Raw genomic sequence first — 24,064 nt, forward strand, 5'->3', positions numbered from 1 at the left:
GATTTAATACTCTTTCGCTCGTAGCACAATGGATATATACTTATATATACATATACTTCTTTTATGCTGGGAAAACAAATACTTTTTCTGTTTGTTTTTGGTCTTTCTTCTATGGAGCGGCTTTGCACTTACAATCGCTCACGGTGCTACGAGCGTCTTATATTCACGAGCTTAGCCCCTCGACTCCTATACCTGCCATCTTGTTTCTGTACAAATTGTAATTACCCTTTCGCTCCCTGTATTTTACCCCTGCCACATTCAGAATTTGAAAGAGAGTATTCCAGTCAACACTGTCAAAAGCTTTCTCTAAGTCTGCAAATGCTAGAAACGTAGGTTTGCCTTTCCTTAATCTATTCTCTAAGATAAGTCGTAGGGTCAGTATTGCCTCACGTGTTCCAACATTTCTAAGGAATCCAAACTGATCTTCCCCGAGGTCGACTTCTACAAGTTTTTGCATTTGTCTGCAAAGAATTCGTGTCAGTATTTTGCAGCCGTGGCTTATTAAACTGATAGTTCGGTAATTTTCACATCTGTCAACTCCTGCTTTCTTTGGGATTGGAATTATTATATTATTCTTGAAGTCTGAGGGTATTTCGCCTGTCTCATACATCTTGCTCACCAGATGGTAGCATTTTGTCATGACTGGCTCTCCCAAGGCTGTCAGTAGTTCTAATGAAATGTTGTCTATTCCCGGGGCCTTGTTTCGATTAGGTCTTTCAGTGCTCTGTCAAACTCTTCACGCAGTATCATATCTCCCATTTCATCTTCATCTACATCCTCTTCCATAATATTGTCCTCAAGAACATCTCCCTTGTATAGACCCTCTATATACTCCTTCCACCTTTCTGGTTTCCCTTCTTTGCTTAGAACTGGGTTCCCATCAGAGCTGTTGATATTCATGCAAGTGGTTCTCTTTTCTCCAAAGGTCTTTTTAATTTTCCTGTAGGCAGTATCTATCTTACCCCTAGTGAGACAAGCCTCTACATCCTTACATTTGTCCTCTAGCCATCCCTGCTTAGCCATTTTGCACTTCCTGTCGATCTCATTTTTGAGACGTTTGTATTCCATTTTGCCTGCTTCATTTACTGCATTTTTGTATTTTCTCCTTTCATCAATTAAATGCAGTATCTCTTCTGTTACCCAAGGCTTTCTATTAGCCCTCATCTTTTTACCTACTTGATCCTCTGCTGCCTTCACTATTTCATCCCTCAAAGCTACCCATTCTTCTTCTACTGTATTTCTTTCCCCCATTCTTGTCAATCGTTCCCTAAAGCTCTCCCTGAGACTCTCTACCACCTCTGGTTCTGTCAGTTTATCCAGGTCCCATCTCCTTAAATTCCCAACTTTTTGCAGTTTCTTTATTTTAATCTACAGTTCATAACCAATAGATTGTGGTCAGAGTCCACATCTGCCCCTGGAAATGTCTTACAGTTTAAAACCTGGTTCCTAAATCTCTGTCTTACCATTATATAATCTATCTGAAACGTGTCAGTATCTCCAGGGTTCTTCCATGTATTCAACTCTCTTTTATGATTCTTGAACTAAGTGTTAGCTATGATTAAGTTATGCTCTGTGCAAAATTCTACCAGGCACCTTCCTCTTTCATTCCTTACCCCGATTCCATATTCACCTACTATGTTGCCTTCTCTTCCATTTCCTACTATCGAATTCCAGTCACCCATGACCTCTTTGCATTTACATATGTCTACCTGTGTCTGTATATGTGCAGATGGATATGTGTGTGTGTGTGAGTGTATACCTGTCCTTTTTCCCCATAAGGTAAGTCTTTCTGCTCCCGGGATTGGAATGACTCCTTACCCTCTCCCTTAAAACCCACATCCTTTTGTCTTTCCCTCTCCTTCCACCTTTCCTGATGAAGCAACCTTGGGTTGCGACAGCTTGAAATTTATGTGTGTGTTTGTGTGTTTTTTATTGTCTCTATCAACATACCAACACTTTCTCGTTTGGTAAGTTACAGCATCTTTGTTTTTATATATAGAAAAACAATGTAAGATTTGTATGTCTGCCTTGGGGACAACAGACAAAGTGTTTGAATCAAGTTGGATCACAAATATACTATTGGTTGTTACAAGCTCGCTGAACTGAATTTCTACATGTAATACATTTAAACTGAATTTCTGTATTTGCTACCTTCAACCACATAAATAGATTGCATACTATTTTATGGACATAAATGAATGGTGTTTTTAAGTTTTTCAATAATTTTTAGTGTTTATGAGGGGAATTCAATAAGTAATGCAACACATTTTTTTTCTTAGCCAGTTTCAGTCGAAAAGAGATGCAGAATTTGTTGTGGAACATTGTGGAATTCTCCTACTTCAGCCCCTATAGTTTCATGAAGTTCTAATAGGTTGTGGCGCTGTACACAGATTTCCAGATGGCGTCTGTAATAGAGGTACATTCCAAGCAGAGATCTGTCATAGAGAGGGTTTTTTTTTTTTTTTTTTTTTTTTTTTTTTTTTTTTTTTTTTTTTTTTTTTGTGTGTGGAAATTTAGAGCATCACACACATTCACTGATATTTGCAGAATGTCCATGGAAACCTGACTGTGAAAAAAAGCACTTTGAGCCATTGGGAGAGATGTCTGTCATCATCACAAGAAAGTTGCTCAGAAACCTGTCCAATCTCCTGTGTGCCAGTCGGGCACACATAGCTGTGACTTCTGCAACGCAAATAGTCTCATTTGAGGTGACTGATGGGTCGCAATAAACACCTCGCTGCACAACTGGATGTCTCTGTTGCTAGTGCTGACACACCCGTGCTACAGTTGGGATCGTGAAAAATGTGTACCCACTGGGTTTCTTGCCACCTACCAGAAACTGTAAAGAGCAATGAAGGATTGCATGTTATGAGACTGAGTGTGACAATTTTTTGTCAAACGTCATCACAAGCAATGAAACATGGGTTCATCACTTTAAACCAGAGACAAAACACTGATCCATGGAGTGGCGTCACACCATCTCTCCTCCAAAGGAAGACTTCAAAGCCACGCCTTCAAACTGTAGTCATGGTGATGGTCTTCTGTGACTCTGAAGAGTAACATTCTGTTTAATGTCCTTCCTCACAATGCAACAATCAGTTCTGAAGTGTATTGAATTACCCTCAAGAAATTGGAAAAATGACTTCAGCTTGTTTGTCACCACAAAAATGCAAATGAACTTCTCCTTCTCTGTGACCATGCAAGGCCACACACAAGTCTGTGCATCCGAGGGGTGCTCACAGGACATCATTGGACTTCTTCCTCATTCACCCTACAGCCTAGATCTCACACCTTCCAGCTTCCATCTCTTCAGTTCAATTAAGGATGCACTCCATAGGAAGCAGTACATGGATGATGGGGAGGTTATTGCTGTTACAAGATGTTGGCCCCAATGTCAGTCAGTACAGCGGTATGATGCGGTCATACAGGTCCTCCCAAAAAGGTGGCATAAGGTCATTGTATTGACCAGAGATTATTTTGAAAAATAGGATTTTGTAGCCAAAAGAGCAGAGAATAATTTGGTGTATTGGATTCCTTAATAAAACCAGCCTGCTATCAGAGAAAAAGAATGTGTTGCATTACTTACTGAACGCCCCTCATACATTTATACTTCTGGAGTTTTGAATAAGTCTATAAAACAGATCCTTCTTGCATGCCACCAAAGCAGAGTATGTTTGATCCTCCAAGTTCCAGCCGTTCACCACTCTCAGTTCTTTTTAAGAATGATAAAATATGGTTACAGAATTAAATTCTAGATAGAGAATAACAAAATGAATAATGGCCCTACTCTAATGTCTCTTATTTGAGGTTGTTTATTCATGTAATTGCATATGCAGTCTCTATATGTCATAACTGAATGTGCCTCCCATTGTGTCTCCACAATTCTGTGTTTTGATAAATTTCTTTTATTGATATTAATATTGCCAATTAATTTTACTGGTCTGGTTTAAAGTTCCAGGTGCCTTCTGGTTTTTGTTTGACAACACATGCCTTTGATTATCAGCTACACTGCTCTCCAGACCTAAAGAATGAAATAAATAAGTTAAATGACATGTCTTCAGAATGTTCTCCTGAGGAGTTGAAAGCCCAATGTGAAAGGTAACTCCAAAGCTGATGAAAGCACTCTCACTTCTTGTGTTTTGTTTTTCAACATGGATTTGGAACTATCATTAGTTCATTAATGTAAAATTTTTGGGTTGATACTGTTAAAACAGGATTTCTGAGGTATTTGAAAAAACCTCTATCTGTGATGAAGTCAGACAAGAAGTTTTGAAAGTACTGTCCCAGTTTGATGTATCTGTGCGCTATGCAGTTCGGTCATCTGCAGTTGGAGAAGATTCAGAAGATCTTTCTGCTGCAGGTCAAAATGCAACATTTTTAGGATTGATGGGAGAGTCAAACATCTTGTTGGCCATTCAGAAATGCTGGGGATCGCTGTATATGTACCAGTCAGTCCAGTACAGAAGGTTTGTAATGCAAAATAGTAGTAGTAGTAGTACTTTGATTCATTTCTGGATCCCTGCTGCTAGGACATTTTACAAGTCTAGTTTGATGACAGACAGGTAGTCAGTCAAAGCTGAAATCTGAGGAGGGATGGCCAGGTGGGGGTTAAAGCCTCCATTCTCCCAAATACAAGACCAGTCTGCTAAAAAAGCACAAACTGATTTATTTTATCATTAGTGTAACAAAATGTTTAACTTTTATACACTCTTGCAAATAAATTATATCATGTGATATTTAAAACTTTCATGTCATGTGGGTGGTTCATGAGCTGTGCATTGTAGCTCAATCAGTAGACCACTTACCTGCAAAAGGCAAAGGACCCAAGTTTGAGTCTCAGTCCAGCACACAATTTTGATCTGCCAGGAAGTTTCATGTCATATAGATTGCTTTATAAATGTTCTGGGGAAAAGCCAGGTGTCAGCAACTTTCTGCTTGATACTTCATTACAGACTCTTCTGGTCATCTTCAGTTGTATTCTGGTAAAACTATAGTGAACTCCCATATTTAAGACCCTGCTGCACCGTGTAATGATAAGTCAGTGTCAAATGTTACTTAAGTGGTAGTGTGCCTGCTGCAAGTCATAGGTTGCTCTGAAGCCTCTCCTACTTGGAAGTTTGCTTTTGCATTATGTGATTGACAATCTTCATTCTGTAAAATCAAAGTTTCAGAGAACAACCTACATTACAAGTATCATATCAAGTGACTCTATAGGGAAAAAATGATGTAGTGCACTTGAAAATGTTCGAATGTGTGTGAAATCTTATGGGACTTAACTGCTAAGGTCATCAGTCCCTAAGCTTACACACTACTTAACCTAAATTATCCTAAGTACAAACATACACCCCCATGCCCGAGGGACTCGAACCTCCACTGGGCCGTAGTGCACTTGAATACAGAATAAAATGTAATTGGATTGATAAAAATTCTACTCACCAAGCGGTGACAGAAGAAAATACATAAAGCTGTCAGAGCCATTGTCTCTTCCTTCTGGCAGAAGGGTTGAAGGGGAAGGAAGAGGGATGAAGGACACAGACTGACAAGGTTTAGAAAATGGGGAGAGAAGGAAAAGTCACCCAGAAACCTGGATCAACAGAGATCTACTGGATGGGATGAGAAGGAAAGACTGATTGTTGGAGACTGCACCATATGAGATTTGCAATCTCAGCACTGATAAAGGTAACACTAGCATACTCATCCCAAAGACGACCGTATTAAAAAGATTTAATTTAGTGGGATAGATACAAAAATCTATTTACCAAGCGGCAGCAGAACACACACATAAAAGATGATTGTAATTGGCAAAGTCACCCAGAACCACAGGTTAGGGAAGACTTATGGCATGGGACTAGAAGAAAAGACTGATTGTTGGGGAGTGCATCAGACGAGATCTAAAAACCTGAGAGCTTAAAGGTGGAAGACAGGGTAATATGCAGACAGAGATTACTGCTTAAACATCATACATCGTTAATAAGAGTGAAAAGCTAAGTGCATTGTTCCTAACAGAGGTGGGAGGAGGTGTTGAAAAATCGATGGGTAAGGCAATGAAAGATGTAAAAAACTAAAATGGAGTGAAGCAAAGAGTAGTTACTGTGAAGAAATGCTGAGACTGAAGAAATCAACGTAAATTAAAGCCAGGTTAAGAATCCAGATGGCACATATGGTGAAACAGCACCAAGGTCATGATTGTCATGTTGTAGAGTACGCTCTGCATCAGGATATTGTGAGTTGCCAGTATACACCCTCTGTTTATGCCCATTCATCCTAATTGATAATTTGGTGGTAGTCATGCCGATGTAGAAGGCCAAACAGTGTTTACATAATAGCTGGAACATGACAAGTGTCATTTCACAGGTGGCTCTCCCTTTGGCAGTATATATTTTGCCAATTACAGGGCTGCCATAGGTGGTGGTAGGAGGGTGCATAGGGCAAGTCTTGCAATGGAGACATTCACAGGGGTAGGAGCCATAGGGTAGGGAGATGAGTGTAGAATGAGCATAGGGTCTGACAAGAAGATTGTGGACATGGGGAGGGTGACGGAAAGCTATTCTAGGTTTGGTGGGCAAAATTTCAGACAGAATGGATCTCATTTCAGGGCAGGATTTTAGGAAGTCATGGCACTGGCATGGCCCATGGCTATAACTTATTTTGTCAATAATTGATTGTTTTCATTATTGTATTAATAAAATGTGTTTTATAATGTGACTCATTCTATCTCAGCATACATAAGGACTCCACCAACCACTTAATGAAGAAAATTCCAGCATTTTTAATTGTTGACTCTCTACCAAAGGAGGTTGTCTTGGGACTGAGACCACATAGTTTAGTTCTATGTAAGTTGTAAGGCCTACCTTAGATTCACAAAGAATATCTTTATTATCTACTCTGAGCAGTATTGGAGCTGCCACCTATGATTTTGCCAAATACTTGTCTTCTTTACTTAGGCCCATTTTAGGCAGGTGCCTACACCACACATGAAATTCCTCTGATTTTACCAGCAGGCTTCAGTCAATTAAGCTGAAAAGCATGGACTTATTGGTCAGTTTTGACATTTTATCATTTTTCTATAAAAGTACCTTTGATGACCTTGCTGTCTCACTAGAAACTGCTTTGGGTATGATGTAACAGCATTGTTTGAGCATATGCACTTCCTTTATCATGGTTTTCTTTTTTTTATTGAACAATGAGTTTTATAACCATTCTGAGAGTGTCATTATTGAGAGTCCTGTATCTCCTCTGATGCCCAGTCTTTTTATAGTAGATTTTGAGGAGTAGGCACTCGAGTTAACAGTTCCAAACTTACACTATTCCTGCAATATGTTGACAATATATACATATTGGTTGACATCATGATTTGGACAGTCACCAAGAGCTTCATCTACAACTTCATCTATACCTATACTTCACAAGTCACTTTATGGTGTGTAGTAGAGAGTACTTTGCATTCCACAGACACTTCCTGTTCCAATCACAAATTGTGTGGGTCAAGAAAAGTTTCCAACACCCATTGTAAGATAGAATCTCTCACACTTTACCTTCAAATATTTTTGCAAGGTATAGAGAGATATAAGCAATATATTGAAACTTCCTGGCAGATTAAAACTGTGTGCCCGACCGAGACTCGAACTCGGGACCTTTGCCTTTCGTGGGCAAGTGCTCTACCAACTGAGCTACCGAAGCACGACTCACGCCCGGTACTCACAGCTTTACTTCTGCCAGTACCTGTTCCAATCACAAATTGTGTGGGTCAAGAAAAGTTTCCAACACCCATTGTAAGATGGGTTGACTCTTCTGGGCAAGTACAGTTGTGGAATTTCAACAATAAACCACAACGTAATGCACAATGTCTTCCTTTTAATGTCTGCCTCCTTGGTGAGGTACCAAACCTGATGAATAATATTGCAGTATCAGCTGCAAGAGAGTTTATTAGCCTATCTCGTTCATGGGTGGATTGCACTTCTCGAGAATTTTACCAGTGACTTTCTTGTGATTAGTTTTATGTGTTAGTAGCACTTCAGATTGCTGCATGCATTTCTTCAAAACCCTAATTCTATACATCACAAAAAAGATTTCCTATGGAGATGGAAATAGATAGTTTCTACTGTTTGTAGACTTCTTAAAGATGCATAAAGAGTAATGGTAAACTCAAAAATTTGGTGTATCCAAAGCTATTCAAACAGGCTTGCATCTGCAAGATAACAGTTGTGGCCACCCAGTGCAGGTAATCATCAATAGGATCTTTATTCATTAAGCTTATCTCATCTCAGATGTATGTAACCTGCAGACAAAATGTGTCCCTAATAACTGGATGTTTGTCTTGTGAAACACTGAGGGCACTTCGGATGTATAAATGACCAAATATCAATGATGATGAGGCATTCAGGTCAACACTTTATTTGCTACATATAGGGAATTTTCACAAAAGTCAGTAGATTATTGAGGAGACATGGAGATAAAGTGGGCTTTAGTCCCCTGGCAAAAATCTCTGCACTTCTGGAATCCATCAGAGGCTACGTGGTGCTGCATAGGGTGCTTAGGTGTTTTCAATGTTTTATTCGAGTACAGTAAGTCTTTTATGAGGCAAACCATGCACATCATTCAGGAGTGCTGCTCATCTCTTCCAAGCCAGCAAGTGTGATGATGCTAAATGTTGTATTTCTGCTGGTCATTCCATTTACTACAATGGAACAAAAATTGTAGCCCATACATCGAACTTTTGGTACTCCATCACAAGAAATCAGCTGAAATACAACTGTCTGAAGACCTTATCAGTTGGGTGGTTGTTTTCAGCTGGACACCACATGGAATCCTGTGATTGGAATTTGAGCAGAACAAAGATGATTGATAACACTTAATGTCCACTATGGAGGGTGTTTGAAGCAATACACACACTTGCAGCAATGCCACATTCCTCATGTAATGCATGCACACTGACTTAGGAGTACATTATGCATGTGCTGGTAGGGTCTTAAATATAGGACCTCAGTACACTCCCAAAATGTCAGATGTAAGAAGCCAGTGTTATTCTGTTTATTCATTTCTCAATACCAATCACCACACACAGTACACAAACTATACTTGAAGTGTTAGCTGGCACCAGGTTATGTTGATGGCAAAGATATTTGGTTTCCATTGTGTGTACTCCAACCTACAATTTGAATTCCTGAAAATTGAGTCTTTGCTCCTACATAATCATTGAGATGTACTCAGAAATAAAATAATATATTAGTATCATCCACTACAGAGCTTTAGCACAGGGTTTTTCAGACAGAGATAGAAATTATAGCGTAAAGTGTGTCATGAAATAACAGATGCATCTTAATATCATTTACTTGGACTACATTTTTTTTTTTTTACAGAAACTCTACTTTATAGTATCTATGTAATACTTCACAGCAGAGGACATATTCCCTTACAGCTATTTTTAACTGCCTTTTTAATAAAGTTGTTCTAGTAATCTATATAATCTATTCAGCTTATTCACTGTATAATTTAATTCCTTGGTAGAAAATGCTTCTTTGAGTTCTATGTTTATTATTTCTTAGTAAATGTAAGTGCAGTCTAAATCTATCTTCTTGGTCATGAACAGACCTGTTTGTGCAGTAATTACTAAAAATTTTATGTGCATAACTCATATAATGTGAAGGTACTTTTATAATGTAATTAGAAACACAAATATTTTAAAATATTAGTACAATGAGCCCAAATACTATTTTTGGTCATTATTCTTATGAGCCTTGTATAGAGTTTGAGAATTGTGTTCATATTTTGTACATTCATTCCAAGAACTGAGTGTGCATATAAATAGTATGTAATTGAAAGGCACTGGTTGTTACACACTGATGACAGGACTCTAAGGGCATAACATGACATTCAGTTTGCAAGTATTTTTGTGTGTTCAGCTACTTTCACTGACAATCACTAGTCATTCCTAGGAATTTTGTGTTTGTTATGCAATCTATTGAGGTACCATCTGCATTTAATTTAACAGTGGAAAAAACCATTAGGAATACCAACAGTATGGATAGAATAGGTTGCTGTTCTCACAACATAGAGGAACATTTGAATCAGAGACAGGCACAAAGAAAAAAAGAATGCTAAATGTGTTCAGCTATTGGACCAAGTCCTTCACCAGATGTAGAAAACATATACATTTAAATAAGCACAACTCACACACACAGCCACTGTGGACTCCAGACACTAAGTCATGATTGTGAATGCATCTTTGAGATAAGTGTGGGTGGTAAAGTAATGCAATGGTGAAGGGAGATAGTGGGATCAATTTGATGGTGTAGGAATAATTATATTGGTGCAACATATGGCTATGTGCCCTCTTGGACTGTAGATGCAGCACCAATATAATTATTCCTGGATCTCCAAATCACTTTCACTATTTCTATTCACCCTCACATAGCCTCATTACCCACCTCAGTAAAGATTGCTGCTGACATCAGAGACACAGTTGCAGTTGGGCTTTAGTGCCTGGAGACGACAGTGGCCATGTGCTGGCAAGTTGTGCTTATTGGAATGTGTGTGAATTTTCTACAATTGATGAAGGACCTAGTTCAATAGCTGAATATATATAGCAATCTTTCTCATTGTTCCTGTGTGCAACTCAGTGCCTCCTCTATCTGGTGAGTAGCACTCTATCCTCTGCATATTGTATTTAATATAGCTTTGTCAATTTTCCCTTTTCAAACTGAAATCTGTGGAATTTGTAATTCTTTGTGTTCAGTATCACTTATTGCTTATTAATGAATTCTAAACTTCATTGAGAGATTTATATGTCGTTCACTTGCTTTTTCAGTGGCTATAATCTTTCTGCCATCACCAAAAAGAAATTTATCCCTGTGCATAGCATCATTGGGGAAAGTCTTTGATCTGTATCAGGAACATTATTAGCCTTAAAATGCTCCCCTCAGGCACTCTTTTATTAATGTATTTTGTTTTGATAAGTGTTTCATTGAAAGGTTAGCCTTATTTGATGCTTGTGTTATCTCTACACTTATTACCCCTTCTGGTAGATATGATCACAACCAACCATTAGCTATGTCTAATAAGTCTAGCTTCTTTAGTTTAATCTTATGGAGAACAATACCAAAAGCTGTGGACCGATCTTAGAATATGTCTGTAACACACTCATCCTTGTCAAGAGCATCATGTATCATATTTATAAATACTGTTATGGGTGATACTGTAATTTACCATTTTAAAATCAAAACTATGACCCACTTTGAAGCTCATATTTATTCATGTAATTCATTAATCATATCAAAAGGAAAATTCATTTGAGAATATAATACAATTATGGACCAAAGTAGCTGATCAATGTTTAACTTTCAGGAGGCAAAATTTTTAATACACTAAATGCCCCTAACTTATGGAAGTATTAGTTCCTTCCTCAGAGAGGAAATAGAAATAGGTTGAGGAATGCTGTAGATGAGGGGCCACTCACTTAGACCCCGTATAGGAGAGACTCAATTGTGGCTACTTTTGGAACTGTCTTTTCAAAATTCAGTTTAAATAATGTTGAGGACCTAGAAAATTTAGCATTTACATTGGTTTCTCTATGCTCTTTATCCCAACCTTGGTGTGATAGTTCTCTTGAAAAAATGTATGTTTTTAATTTTGATCAAATTCTTTTATAGATCTTCAGTTCAGGATTTTTTCCATATCTGACTCTACTGTTACTTTTTGCAGAAATTATCCCAGAGTTGAAGGTCTTTTATATGATACTGTACAAATGAATTAAGGTAACAGTTAATTCTTAGCATGTTTAATGTCTCCAATCAGATAGTAAAAACTTAAATGCTGTCATTTTGGATAAAGACAGGGACAGAAATGCAGTGAAGAGGAATGCAATTAGCACATATTTTGTTCAAGCATTCAGCGGAGCTGCAACATATCCTGTGCCCAGTGATTTAACAGAGAGTATACTTGGCAAAAATGTCATTTAATGCTTGGGTCTTATGTGTTTATATTATTGTGTAACTTCTTAATATTTTACAGGCAAAATGGACAACCCATAAATACTAATATGGGTGTTGTAGTGCAGCAGATGATTCCTGCAGATGTTGCGGGTGTTATGTTTTCATGTCATCCAGTTACTGGGAACCCAAAGGAGGTACTTATAACAGCAAATTATGGGCTTGGAGAGGTAAGATATCATGCTCCCTCATCTATTAGATTGTTTAGAGGTAGACATTTGGAATTAAAACTGTTACAGGAAAAGCAATCATCAGAGTCTTTTTACCTTGATGACTCATTTTGGTCTTTTCAGTCCTGCTAGGTCTGTTGCATTGTCCTTTCAGCTTATTATTACCTTCACATTCCTTGTCCAAGAACTAAGCTTTGTAACCACTCTATTCTTATGACCAATAAAACAGATAGTTTTTATGATTATTGCACAGAAAGTAAATTACACAACTTGTGATTTTGTTTCTGGCATTATCAATTGAATCTCAACAATTAAATCACATAGGAGAAGGGTCACAATGTTTGGCATCCATTAACAGTACAGATAAGAAAAGAGTAGAGGCTTTTGAAATGTGGTGCCGCAGAAGAATTCTTGAAGAAGTGTTAAATCAGGTTAGGAAGAAAATAAATTTATGGCACAACTTGGCTAAAAGAAGGGAGCCATTGATAGAATATAGATTATATTAGATTAGATTTAGTTTTTGTTCCATAGACCCAAAAATTGAGATGATTGTAATGGGTGTGGAACATGTCAGAAAGTATAACATAAAAACATAAAACATTTTAATATAATAAGTTTGTTTGTGTGGCCATCCTCCGCAGCAAGCATATAAATACTTGTTTTGTAAATAAAACTGCCCTTTCCTGCTGCTAGTTACTTTATTTATCCCATATGCATTTCGCCTTCTCCTGTACTAAGGCATCATTAGTGGGACGATTTGCTGATCTGCGACCTCCAGACCAGATGTGAGGAAACGCAGATCAGCAAATCATCCCACTGATGATGCCTTAGAACAGGAGAAGGCGAAACATGTATGGGATAAATAAAGTAACTATCAGCAGGAAAAGGCAGTTTTATTTACAAAATAAATATTTGAATATAATACTTACTAACCTGATCATTTGTCAGGAGATTGTCAAAATAGGTGAATACAATGCGTTACACTGGAACAGCTAGTATTTACAGAATTAACACGCTGTCAGAATGAAACACTGTTATGCACTATTAATAAATTTATCATACACAAAATACCTAATCTTGACTGTTTTTTCCAAGTGCTGTCAAAACTGACAGCAAAACTAACAGATATTTTTACTTAAGGCAGCTTAACAGTCTCTGTTAAGATATTCATCTATGGAGTAGGAGGAGTTGCATATCAAAAACTCTTTCAAGCTCCTGAAACATCATGGAATAGTTATTTTTGTTAGGGAATGAAGATGAGGATGTGAGGGGAGGTTGGGGGTTGGGGAGGGGGATATTGTAGATGAAGTCCAAGTCTTTGCTACGGTAAGCAAGTTCAAGTGGATGTAGGTCTGCAATAGTTATGCAAAAATGAAGAGACTTACACATGGTATACTGTGATGGACAGCTTTATCAAACCAGTCATCAAACGGAAGACATTGACAACATCCATTATTAAGAGATGAAGTGAACTCATACTAACAGTGAGGAGAAAATCATTTTTATGAAAGCCACCAAGTGACACAAAGAAAGTCATGAAACTAAATATCTATTTTAACACTCGATTTATTATGGACCATCTCACTGGAGGCATGACGTAATGTTATTTTCATCTGATTGAAAGATTTAAAGACTCAAACACCCACCTCAGTGTGAGAGGACTGTTTAACATGGAATGTGTACAGTGGCTCGTGTCACATATTTCACACTCATAAGATTTTCCCAAAGGTAAGACATTATATGTTGAAAAACTTTGTAATATCTACAATATTATTAAAAGGAAAGTTGCTACTCACTATATATCAGAGATGCTGAGGTGCAGATAGGCACAACAAAAAGAGTGTCACAAATAAAGCTTTTGGCTAGTAAGGCCTTCATCAAAAATAGACAACACACACTCTCACAGACACACTCACTCAAACGCAACTTGCATACATGACTGCAGTCTCGAGCAACTGAAACCACACTGTGAGCAGCAGCACCAGTGCATGATGGGAGTGACGACTGGGTGGGTGTAAGGAGGAGGCTGGGACAGGGAGAGGGAGGAATAGAAGAGTACGGGTAGCGGACAGTGAATGGTTAGACAGAGGGCAAGGGGAGAGATGGAGAGGGTGTAGCAAAAAAGGAGAGAAGTAAAAAGACTGGGTGTGATGGTTGAATGAGGGCAGTTTAGTGCTGGAATGGGAACCGCGTACAAAAACAAATCTCCCATGCCTTATCTTTCCAATCTCCCACCACCTCTCAAAGTCCCACCATCTAACCGAAGATGAGCATTCCCTTGTCACTCAGTACTGCCCAGTACTGGAGCCACTGAATTACATTCTCTGTCAGGGTTTTGACTACCTCTCATTGTGCCCTGAGATGTGAAATGTCATGGCCACTATCCTTCCCACCTCTTCCACAGTGGTAGTCTGCTGTCCACCGAATCTACACAATATACTCATCAATCCCTACATACCCACTTCTCCCAACTCCTTACCTCATGGGTCATACCCCTGCAATAGACCTGGATGCAAGACCTGTCCCATACATATTACCATTACCACCAGTCACAAACATCACATATCCTATCAAAGGCAGGGCTATATGTGAGCGCAGTCATGTGATCTACAAGTTAAGCTGCAACCACTGTGCTGTATTCTATATGGACATGATAACCAACAAGCTATCTGTCTGCATGAATGGCCACTGACAAACTGTGACCAAGAAACAAGAGGACCACCCTGTTGTTGAGCATGCTGCTAAACATGATATCCTTCATTTCAATGACTACTTCACGGCCTGTGCCATATGGATCCTTCCCAACAGCTTTTCTGAATTGTGCAGGTGGGAACTTTCCTTGCAATGCATCCTATGTTCCCGTAATCATCCTGGCCTCAACCTTTGTTAGTCACTGTCCTCACCCATCCAGCTCCTTCCCTGTTCCCATTCCAGCACTATGCAACCCTCATTCCACCATCACACTCAGTCTTATTTTATTACTTCTATCCTTTTCTGCTACCCCCCCCCCCTCCCCACCTCTCCTCAGCCTCCGTGTAACCTGCAGCACTTCACTGTCCATCGCCCCCCCTCCCCCCCTCCGTACTACCCCCTCCCCTCACTGCCCCAGCCTCCTCCTTACCCCCATCTAGTCGCCACTCCCATCATGCACTGTGGCTGCAGTTGCTCGAGACTGCAGTCATGTGTGTGTGAGTTGCATTTGTGTGTGTGTGTGTGTGTGTGTGTGTGTGTGTGTGTGTGTGCGCGTGTGTGTGTGTGTGTGTGTGTGTGTCTGTTGTCTATTGTTGGTGAAGGCCTAAATGGCTGAAAGCTTTATTTGTGACAGTGTTTTTTTTTTGTGGCTTTCTGTGACTCTGCATCTCTGCTATATTGTGAGTAGCAACTTTCCTTTTCATAATATTGTTACATTCCATCCTGGATTTTCCATTGTTTGATTTGTAGTACCAACTGAAGAGGAAGCGAGCAATAAACTGAATTAAGTAATAAACAACCCTATTCAGCAGTACCATGTCCTCTTCTGATGGTTCACTTCTGTTCTTTACTTCTAACAAGACGTTGGTAACTGTTGATATGATAATTTTTAAATTGTTTTATAAAAAGCCAATATATCAATCTCTGGAGTAATTTCCCAGTGGAATTATAATGATGATAAGTGGTGACAGACATCAAAGCTGATGAGTATGGATGTTTGTTGTAAGCAGTATGACAAATAATAATGTGCTACAAATAGGACTTAGTACTTATAAATGTAAAAATATTTTCTTCAAAAAATACCACTGTAATCAAGTAAATTTTAAGTTGCTAACAGCAGATAAGCAACAGTGAAATAGCAAAACTGAGGAAACAGCAGCTTTCTTATTAATTTACTCAGTTAAATTTAGATGGCATGAGCATGAATAGAATTAAGCATGGAGTGATACTTTATTGTTAATAAAATATGCAGATTAAGTTCCAGTGATGTATTTGTCTTATGTAACTGTGTACATTGATTCATTTCACATCCTGTTGGATGGATTCTATGAAACACAATTACTGAATGAATGAAAGTATCCAAAATTAGATGGTTATTATTGTTAACAAGCTTGGATCAAAATTCGTCTCTTATTGAATTTGGAGTAGGATTTTTTTTTTTGAGATAAATTTAATATGTTGGACTTCCGTTTAGTCATCAGTCCAGCAATTTGAGTATTTTCTTAAAGCAGTAAGCGTATTTGATAATGATAGATGTTGGAGGAATCAATTAAAATTTGTGCCATGTCTGAGCTCTCCTGCTTATGGCACAGATATGCTAGCAATTACATCACCACAGCAGTATGACTATCACAGATGCACAGACTATCCTAGTCCAATACCCTCCCTAATTGAACTTCAATTCACACGTTCAACCCATTTTTCCCTTTTTTCTTTTAAATTGTCAGTATTGCCGAGGCTCTCTGATACTGGGATAGCATCCCAGCTTTGTGTTTATGGGGGAAACCCTGCCTGTACCTCAGGTGTAGGAGATCTATTGATCTGACGGAATTAAATTTTCCTTGAAACATATGAGTCTCAACTTTATCTTCAATAATGCAGAAGCCCATTATGTACAAAGCAGGGGTGCTATTCCAATACCAGAGAGCTACTGCAATACTGACAGTTTAAAAAAAAGGGGAAAATGGGCTGTAGGTGCGAACTGAGGTATGTGTTAGGGAGGACATTGGACTAGGGTAGTCCATGTAGCTCTGGTAGCCATACTTCTGCAGTGGTGCTGTTGTGTAATGGGTAGCATATCTGCCTAGAAAGCAGGAGATCCAGGTTCAAGTCCAGGCCATAGCACAGGTTTTAATTCATTCATTTAGCTTCTGTCATTATCAAAGATAAAGTTGAGACTCGTATGCCTCAAGTAAAGTTTAGTTCCATCAGATCAGTAAGAGTGTTGCTCATGGCCTCAACATTCTGCTTACATTAATATCTTGAATCCAAATTCAGAAACACCAGAATAGGGTTTCTGGTATGCGATAGATATGTGATGACAAGAAACTTTCATTTCTGGGCAGTCCCTTACTTTTAAAAAGTCTTGCTTGCTTTTGAGATGTGTTTCATTATTGAACTCTTTTTCAAGAAAAGAAAAATTTTTCCAATCCCTATCATTTTTGTGGTAGTGCATCTTTGACTCTCTGTCAATGTTTTTCAAAAGTAATTGATTCTCTCCGATTTCAGTTGCAAAATTATGTACATCAGGTCACCATATTAATTTCAGACATTCATAAGAGTAATTATGTATCAAATTATTATATTATTCTGTTCAGTCTCTTTGTAAGAAGAGTACAATGTTCGAAGTACTGCTGCAGTGTAAATTAAATGTTGATATAACTTCCATTACTGAACATTTGCCACAGAAAGATTAGTAACCTGCTTTTGCTGCACATGCTGGTACTGTTATATTTGTAAAATAGCTGATAAATTCCTATTAGGTCAGTAAATGTGATATTACACCAATAGGAATTAATTTTGAACTTATACACTGAGGTGACAAAAGTCATGGGATACCTCCTAACGTCATGTTGGACATCCTTTTGTCCAGCTTAATGCAGCAGCTCGATGTGCCATGGACTCAGTGACAAATGTTACACCGTGCTTCCTCTGTTGCCATCCATAATTTAGAAGGTGTTGCCAGCACAGGATGTTGAGCATGAACCAACGTGTTGATTATCGTCCATAAGTGTTTGGTGAGATTCATGTCAGGTGATCTAGGTGGCCAGATCATTCACTTGAACTGTCCAGAATGTTCTTCAAACCAATCACAAATTATTGTGGCCCACTGACATGACATTATTGTTTGGGAATAAGAACAAATTGTCTACAAGTAGCTGAAAATAACCATTTCCAGCCAGTGATCAGTTCAGTTGGATCAGAGGACCCAGTGCATTCTGTGTAAACCCTACCACACCATTACAGGGCCACCACCAGCTTGCACAGCGCCATGTTGACAACTTGTGACCATGGCTTCATGGAATCTGTACCACACTTGAACCCTACCATCAGCTCTTACCAACCGAAATGGGGACTCATCTGGCTAGGCTATGGGTTTCCAGTTGTCTAGGGTCCAACCAATATGGTCATGAGCCCAGCAGAGGCACTGCAAGCAATTTTGTGCTGTTGGCAAAGCACTCGTGTCAGTAATCTGTTGCCACAGCACATTAACACCTAATTTAACTACACTGTCCTAATGGATACATTCATCGTGTCTCCCATGTAGATTTCTGTGGTTGTTTCATGCAGTGTTATTTATTTGTTAGCACTGAAAACTCTATGCAAATACCACTGTTCTTGGTCGTTACATGAAGACCGTCAACCACTGTGTTTTCCGTGGTGAGAAGTAATGCATGATATTTGGTTTTATCAGCACACTCTTGACACTGTCAATCTTGGAATGTTGAATTCCCTTATGATGTCAGAAATGGAATGTGCCATGCATCTAGTTCCAACTATCATTCCATGTTCAAAGTTTGTTAATTCCCTTCATGTGTCCGTAATCACATCAGAAACCTTTTGACATGAATCATCCGAGTACAAATGGCAGCTCCACCAATGCACTGCCCTTTTGCATTCTGTGTATGTGGTACTACTGCCATCTGCATTTGTGCATATCACTATCCTATGACTTTTGTCACCTCCATGTATAAACCAACTACAAAAACTTGAACTCATAATTTTAACATATACGGGTAAGATATGTATGTATCCCTTACCATGAAAGCTAGGAGAAAGGAAGGGTGCGTAGCCTTTCCCTTGCCCCAGGTATTGGCACCCATGCATACAGTGTATCTAAAACTTTTCACAGGCACTCTTCAGAATGTCATGCACCACTGGATTTTAAAACAAAAATACTACTTGTCAAAAGGAATAGCATCCCTTAATTGCAAGATGATCTGATACAGTATGTGATGTAGTAATGCCAATGACAGCAAAAAATAAATAAAAATTTTGAAAAATCAATGTCTACATTAACAATTCTTTTGAGATCATGACAGGATCCAACTAAACACTGTGGTTGACTTCACAGTGCTCTTCCAAGAAGCCTTGAGTAGCATTGATGCTGATGTAGCTAACATTTCCATGATTCAGATATCAGAAGCTTGTGTTGCCACCACTGAAAACTATTTTGAACACTGACAAAATGTTTTTGATCTGTATCAAATGATTAAATATCCACCATGAAGCAAAAAAATCATGTAGAATGACAATCTGTTAAGAAACTCATCAACAATAAACAAAATAAAGGCAATCTGTGTGAACATACACATGTTTACAGATCTGTGTTATCAGAGTCTGTTAGTGTTGCTATTCACAAAATACATAAATGACCTTGTGGATAACATGGGAAGTTCACTGAGGCTTTTTGTGGATGAAGCTGTAGTATATTAAGAGGTTGTAACAATGGAAAATTGTACTGAAATGCAGGAGGATCTGCAACGAATTGACGCATGGTGCAGGGAATGGCAATTGAATCTCAATGTAGACAAGTGTAATGTGCTGCGAATACATAGAAAGAAAGATCCTTTATCATTTAGCTACAATATAGCAGGTCAGCAACTGGAAGCAGTTGTTGTTGTTGTGGTCTTCAGTCCTGAGACTGGTTTGATGCAGCTCTCCATGCTACTCTATCCTGTGCAAGCTTCTTCATCTCCCAGTACCTACTGTAGCCTACATCCTTCTGAATCTGCTTAGTGTATTCATCTCTTGGTCTCACTCTGCGATTTTTACCCTCCATGCTGCCCTCCAGTACTAAATTGGTGATCCCTTGATGCCTCAGAACCTGTCCTACCAACCGATCCCTTCTTCTAGTCAAGTTGTGCCACAAACTCCTCTTCTCCCCAATTCTATTCAATACCTCCTCATTAGTTATGTGATCTACCCATCTAATCTTCAGCATTCTTATGTAGCACCACATTTCTAAAGCTTCTATTCTCTTCTTGTCTAAACTATTTATCGTCCATGTTTCATTTCCATACATACCTACACTCCATACAAATAGTTTTAGAAACGACTTTCTGACACTTAAATCTATACTCGATGCTAACAAATTTCTCTTCTTCAGAAATGCTTTCCTTGCCATTGCCAGTCTACATTTTATATCCTCTCTACTTCAACCATCATCAGTTATTTTGCTCCCCAAATAGCAAAACTCCTTTACTACTTTAAGTGTCTCATTTCCTAATCTAATTCCCTCAGCATCATCCGACTTAATTCGACAACATTCCATTATCCTCGTTTTGCTTTTGTTGATGTTCATCTTATACCCTCCTTTCAAGACACTGTCCATTCGGTTCAACTGCTCTTCCAAGTCCTTTGCTGTCTCTGACAGAATTACAATGTCATCGGCGAATCTTAAAGTTTTTATTTCTTCTCCATGGATTTTAATACCTACTCCGAATTTTTCTTTTGTTTACTTTACTGCTTGCTCAATATACAAATTGAATAACATCAGGGAGAGGCTACAATCCTGTCTCACTCCCTTCCCAACCACTGCTTCCCTTTCATGCCCCACGACTCTTATAACTGCCATCTGATTTCTGTACAAATTGTAAATACCCTTTCGCTCCCTGTATTTTACCCCTACCACCTTTAGAATTTGAAAGAGAGTATTCCAGTCAACATTGTCAAAAGCTTTCTCTAAATCTACAAATGCTAGAAATGTAGGTTTGCCTTTCCTTAACTTTTCTTCTAAGATAAGTCGTAAGGTCAGTATTGCCTCACGTGTTCCAACATTTCTATGGAATCCAAACTGATCTTCCCCGAGGTCAGCTTCTAACAGTTTTTCCATTCGTCTGTAAAGAATTCGTGTTAGTATTTTGCAGCTGTGACTTATTAAACTGATAGTTCAGAAATTTTCACATCTGTCAACACCTGCTTTCTTTGGGATTGGAATTATTATATTCTTCTTGAAGTCGGAGGGTATTTTGCCTGTCTCATACATCGTGCTCACCAGATGGTAGAGTTTTGTCAGGACTGGCTCTCCCGAGGCCATCAGTAGTTCTAATGGAATGTTGGTCTACTCCCGGGGCCTTGTTTCGACTCAGGTCTTTCAGTGCTCTGTCAAACTCTTCACGCAGTATCGTATCTCCCATTTCATCTTCATCTACATCCTCTTCCATTTCCATAATATTGTCCTCAAGTACATCGCCCTTGTATAGACCCTCTATATACTCCTTCCACCTTTCTGCTTTCCCTTCTTTGCTTCGAACTTTTTTTTCTATCTGAGCTCTTGATATTCATACAAGTGGTTCTCTTTTCTCCAAAGGTCTCTTTAATTTTCCTGTAGGCAGTATCTATCTTACCCCTAGTGAGATAAGCCTCTACATCCTTACATATGTCCTGTAGCCATCCCTGCTTAGCCATTTTGCACTTCCTGTCGATCTCATTTTTGAGACGTTTGTATTCCTTTTTGCCTGATTCATTTACTGCATTTTTGTATTTTCTCCTTTCATCAATTAAATTCAATATTTCTTCTGTTACCCAAGGATTTCTACCAGCCCTCGTCTTTTTACCTACTTCATCGTCTGCTGCCTTCACTGCTTCATCCCTCAGAGCTACTCATTCTTCTTCTACTGTATTTATTTCCCCCATTCCCGTCAATTGTTCCCTTATGCTCTCCCTGAAACTCTGTACAACCTCTGGTGTAGTCAGTTAATCAAGGTCCCATCTCATTAAATTCCCACCTTTTTGCAGTTTCTTCAGTTTTAATCTACAGTTCATAATCAATAGATTGTGGTCAGAGTCCACATCTGCCCCTGGAAATGTTTTACAATTTAAAACCTGGTTCCTAAATCTCTGTCTTACCATTATATAATCTATCTGAAACTTTCTAGTATCTCCAGGATTCTTCCATGTATACAACCTTATTTCATGATTCTTGAACCAAGTGTTAGCTATGATTAAGTTATGCTCTGTGCAAAATTCTACCAGGCAGCTTCCTCTTTCATTTCTTAGCCCCAATCCATATTCACCTACTACATTTCCTTCTCTTCCTTTTCCTACTGTCGAATTCCAGTCACCCATGACTATTAAATTTTCGTCTCCCTTCACTACTTTAATAATTTCTTTTATCTCATCATACATTTCATCAATTTCTTCATCATCTGCAGAGCTAGTTGGCATATAAACTTGTACTACTGTAGTAGGCGTGGGCTTTGTGTCTATCGTGGCCACAATAATGCGTTCACTATGCTGTTAACCAAAACGGCCTTGCTGTGCTGGTATTGCGAACGGCTGAAAGCAAGGGGAAACTACAGCCGTAATTTTTCCCGAGGACATGCAGCTTTACTGTATGATTAAATGATGATGGCATCCTCTTGGGTAAAATATTCCGGAGGTAAAATAGTCCCCCATTCGGATCTCCGGGAGGGGACTACTCAAGAGGACGTCGTTATCAGGAGAAAGAAAACTGGCATTCTACGGATCGGAGCGTGGAATGTCAGATCCCTTAATCGGGCAGGTAGGTTAGAAAATTTAAAAAGGGAAATGGATACGTTAAAGTTAGATATATTGGGAATTAGTGAAGTTTGGTGCCAGGAGGAACAAGACTTTTGGTCAGGTGATTACAGGGTTATAAATACAAAATCAAATAGGGGTAATGCCGGAGTAGGTTTAATAATGAATAAAAAAATAGGAGTGCGGGTTAGCTACTACAAACAGCATGTTGTTGTTGTTGTGGTCTTCAGTCCTGAAACTGGTTTGATGCAGCTTTCCATGCTACTCTATCCTGTACAAGCTTCTTCATCTCCCAGTACCTACTGCAACCTACATCCTTTCTACTGATTTAGCTTCAAATTGTATCATTTTGGTTTTAGTTACATTTAGTTTTAGTCCATTTTGATAGAACCAAGATTCAAGTTTTTCTAAAGTATTTTTGGCTTTTTCTGGAATATTTTCAGATACCTCATTTTCAATTAGAACTGATGTATCATCAGCAAATAAGACTGAATGAACATCAATAGCAAGTGGTAGGTCATTTACGTAAAAAAGAAACAGATAGGGACCCAATATCGAACCTTGTGGGACTCCTTGGGGAACTGTTTTCCAGTCTGATGAATAATTGGTTCCATTTGAAGTTAAAATTACTCTTTGTTTCCTACCTGACAGGTAAGAGCTAAACCATTTTAAAGCAGTGTCTCTGATTCCATACATCTGTAATTTGTGGAGGAGTAATCCATGGTTCACTGAATCAAAAGCTTTAGTCAGATCACAGAATATACCTGTGACCTTTCTACCTTTATCTAACGTGGAGCATATTTTTTGGATAAACTCATTTATAGCATTCGCAGTGCTTTTACCCTTTTGGAATCTGAACTGGTTTTTAAAAATTATATCATTTATAGTAAGAAAGTTATTAATTTGTTTTGCTGCAATCTTTTCAAACACTTTAGAGAAGACCGGCAAGAGAGAGAGAGGGCAGTAATTCCCCATGTTTCTAATTACTTTCTTTTGTAATACTAGTCTTCTAAGTTCCAACCTGGAAAGGTTTAAACAGATTCTGAAGTTTTAGTACCTTGCCAGATTCTTTTATTGTGTTATCGAAGGAATACATCTTAGTCTCAAACTCCTGTTTTGTTTCCAATGGGGTTTAGAGGGACACTTGCAGAATTTTATTTTGGACTTGGAATTTGTCAGGGTTGTTTTTTTTAATCCTCAGTACTTTTTAATCAACCTCCATTTTTGTCAGTCTGTTAAGTAATACATCATGGGAAATGGAGTCATATGCCTTTTTAAAACTGTTCAAGATCAATATGTATTACCATCCTCTCAGCATACAGTTTCTTATTAATGTTTGAAGATGTAGTTTTTGCTCCACTTATCGTTCAATATTTTTTTAGAATCTCAGTTGTTGTTTTAATTGTTTTTTAGATTAATAGTAGTAGAATATTG

The 24,064-nt window shown here is 38.5% G+C and overlaps 1 protein-coding gene across 3 annotated transcripts in view; it reads left to right on the forward strand.

The window, feature by feature from the left end:
• Positions 1-24,064, forward strand: part of LOC126262873 (putative phosphoenolpyruvate synthase) — a 381,045-nt gene that overhangs the window by 195,601 nt on the left and 161,380 nt on the right. For 2 of the 3 annotated variants that reach the window (XM_049959740.1, XM_049959741.1), the window contains exons 11-13: positions 3,953-4,098; positions 4,215-4,466; positions 12,010-12,157. In XM_049959740.1, coding sequence (XP_049815697.1) covers positions 3,953-4,098; positions 4,215-4,466; positions 12,010-12,157 — 546 coding nt within the window. The remainder of the gene's footprint in view (positions 1-3,952; positions 4,099-4,214; positions 4,467-12,009; positions 12,158-24,064) is intronic. The other variant, XM_049959742.1, reaches the window with a different exon arrangement.

The sequence above is a fragment of the Schistocerca nitens genome, chromosome 6 (genome assembly GCF_023898315.1).
Source record: "Schistocerca nitens isolate TAMUIC-IGC-003100 chromosome 6, iqSchNite1.1, whole genome shotgun sequence".
Lineage (NCBI taxonomy): Eukaryota > Metazoa > Arthropoda > Insecta > Orthoptera > Acrididae > Schistocerca > Schistocerca nitens.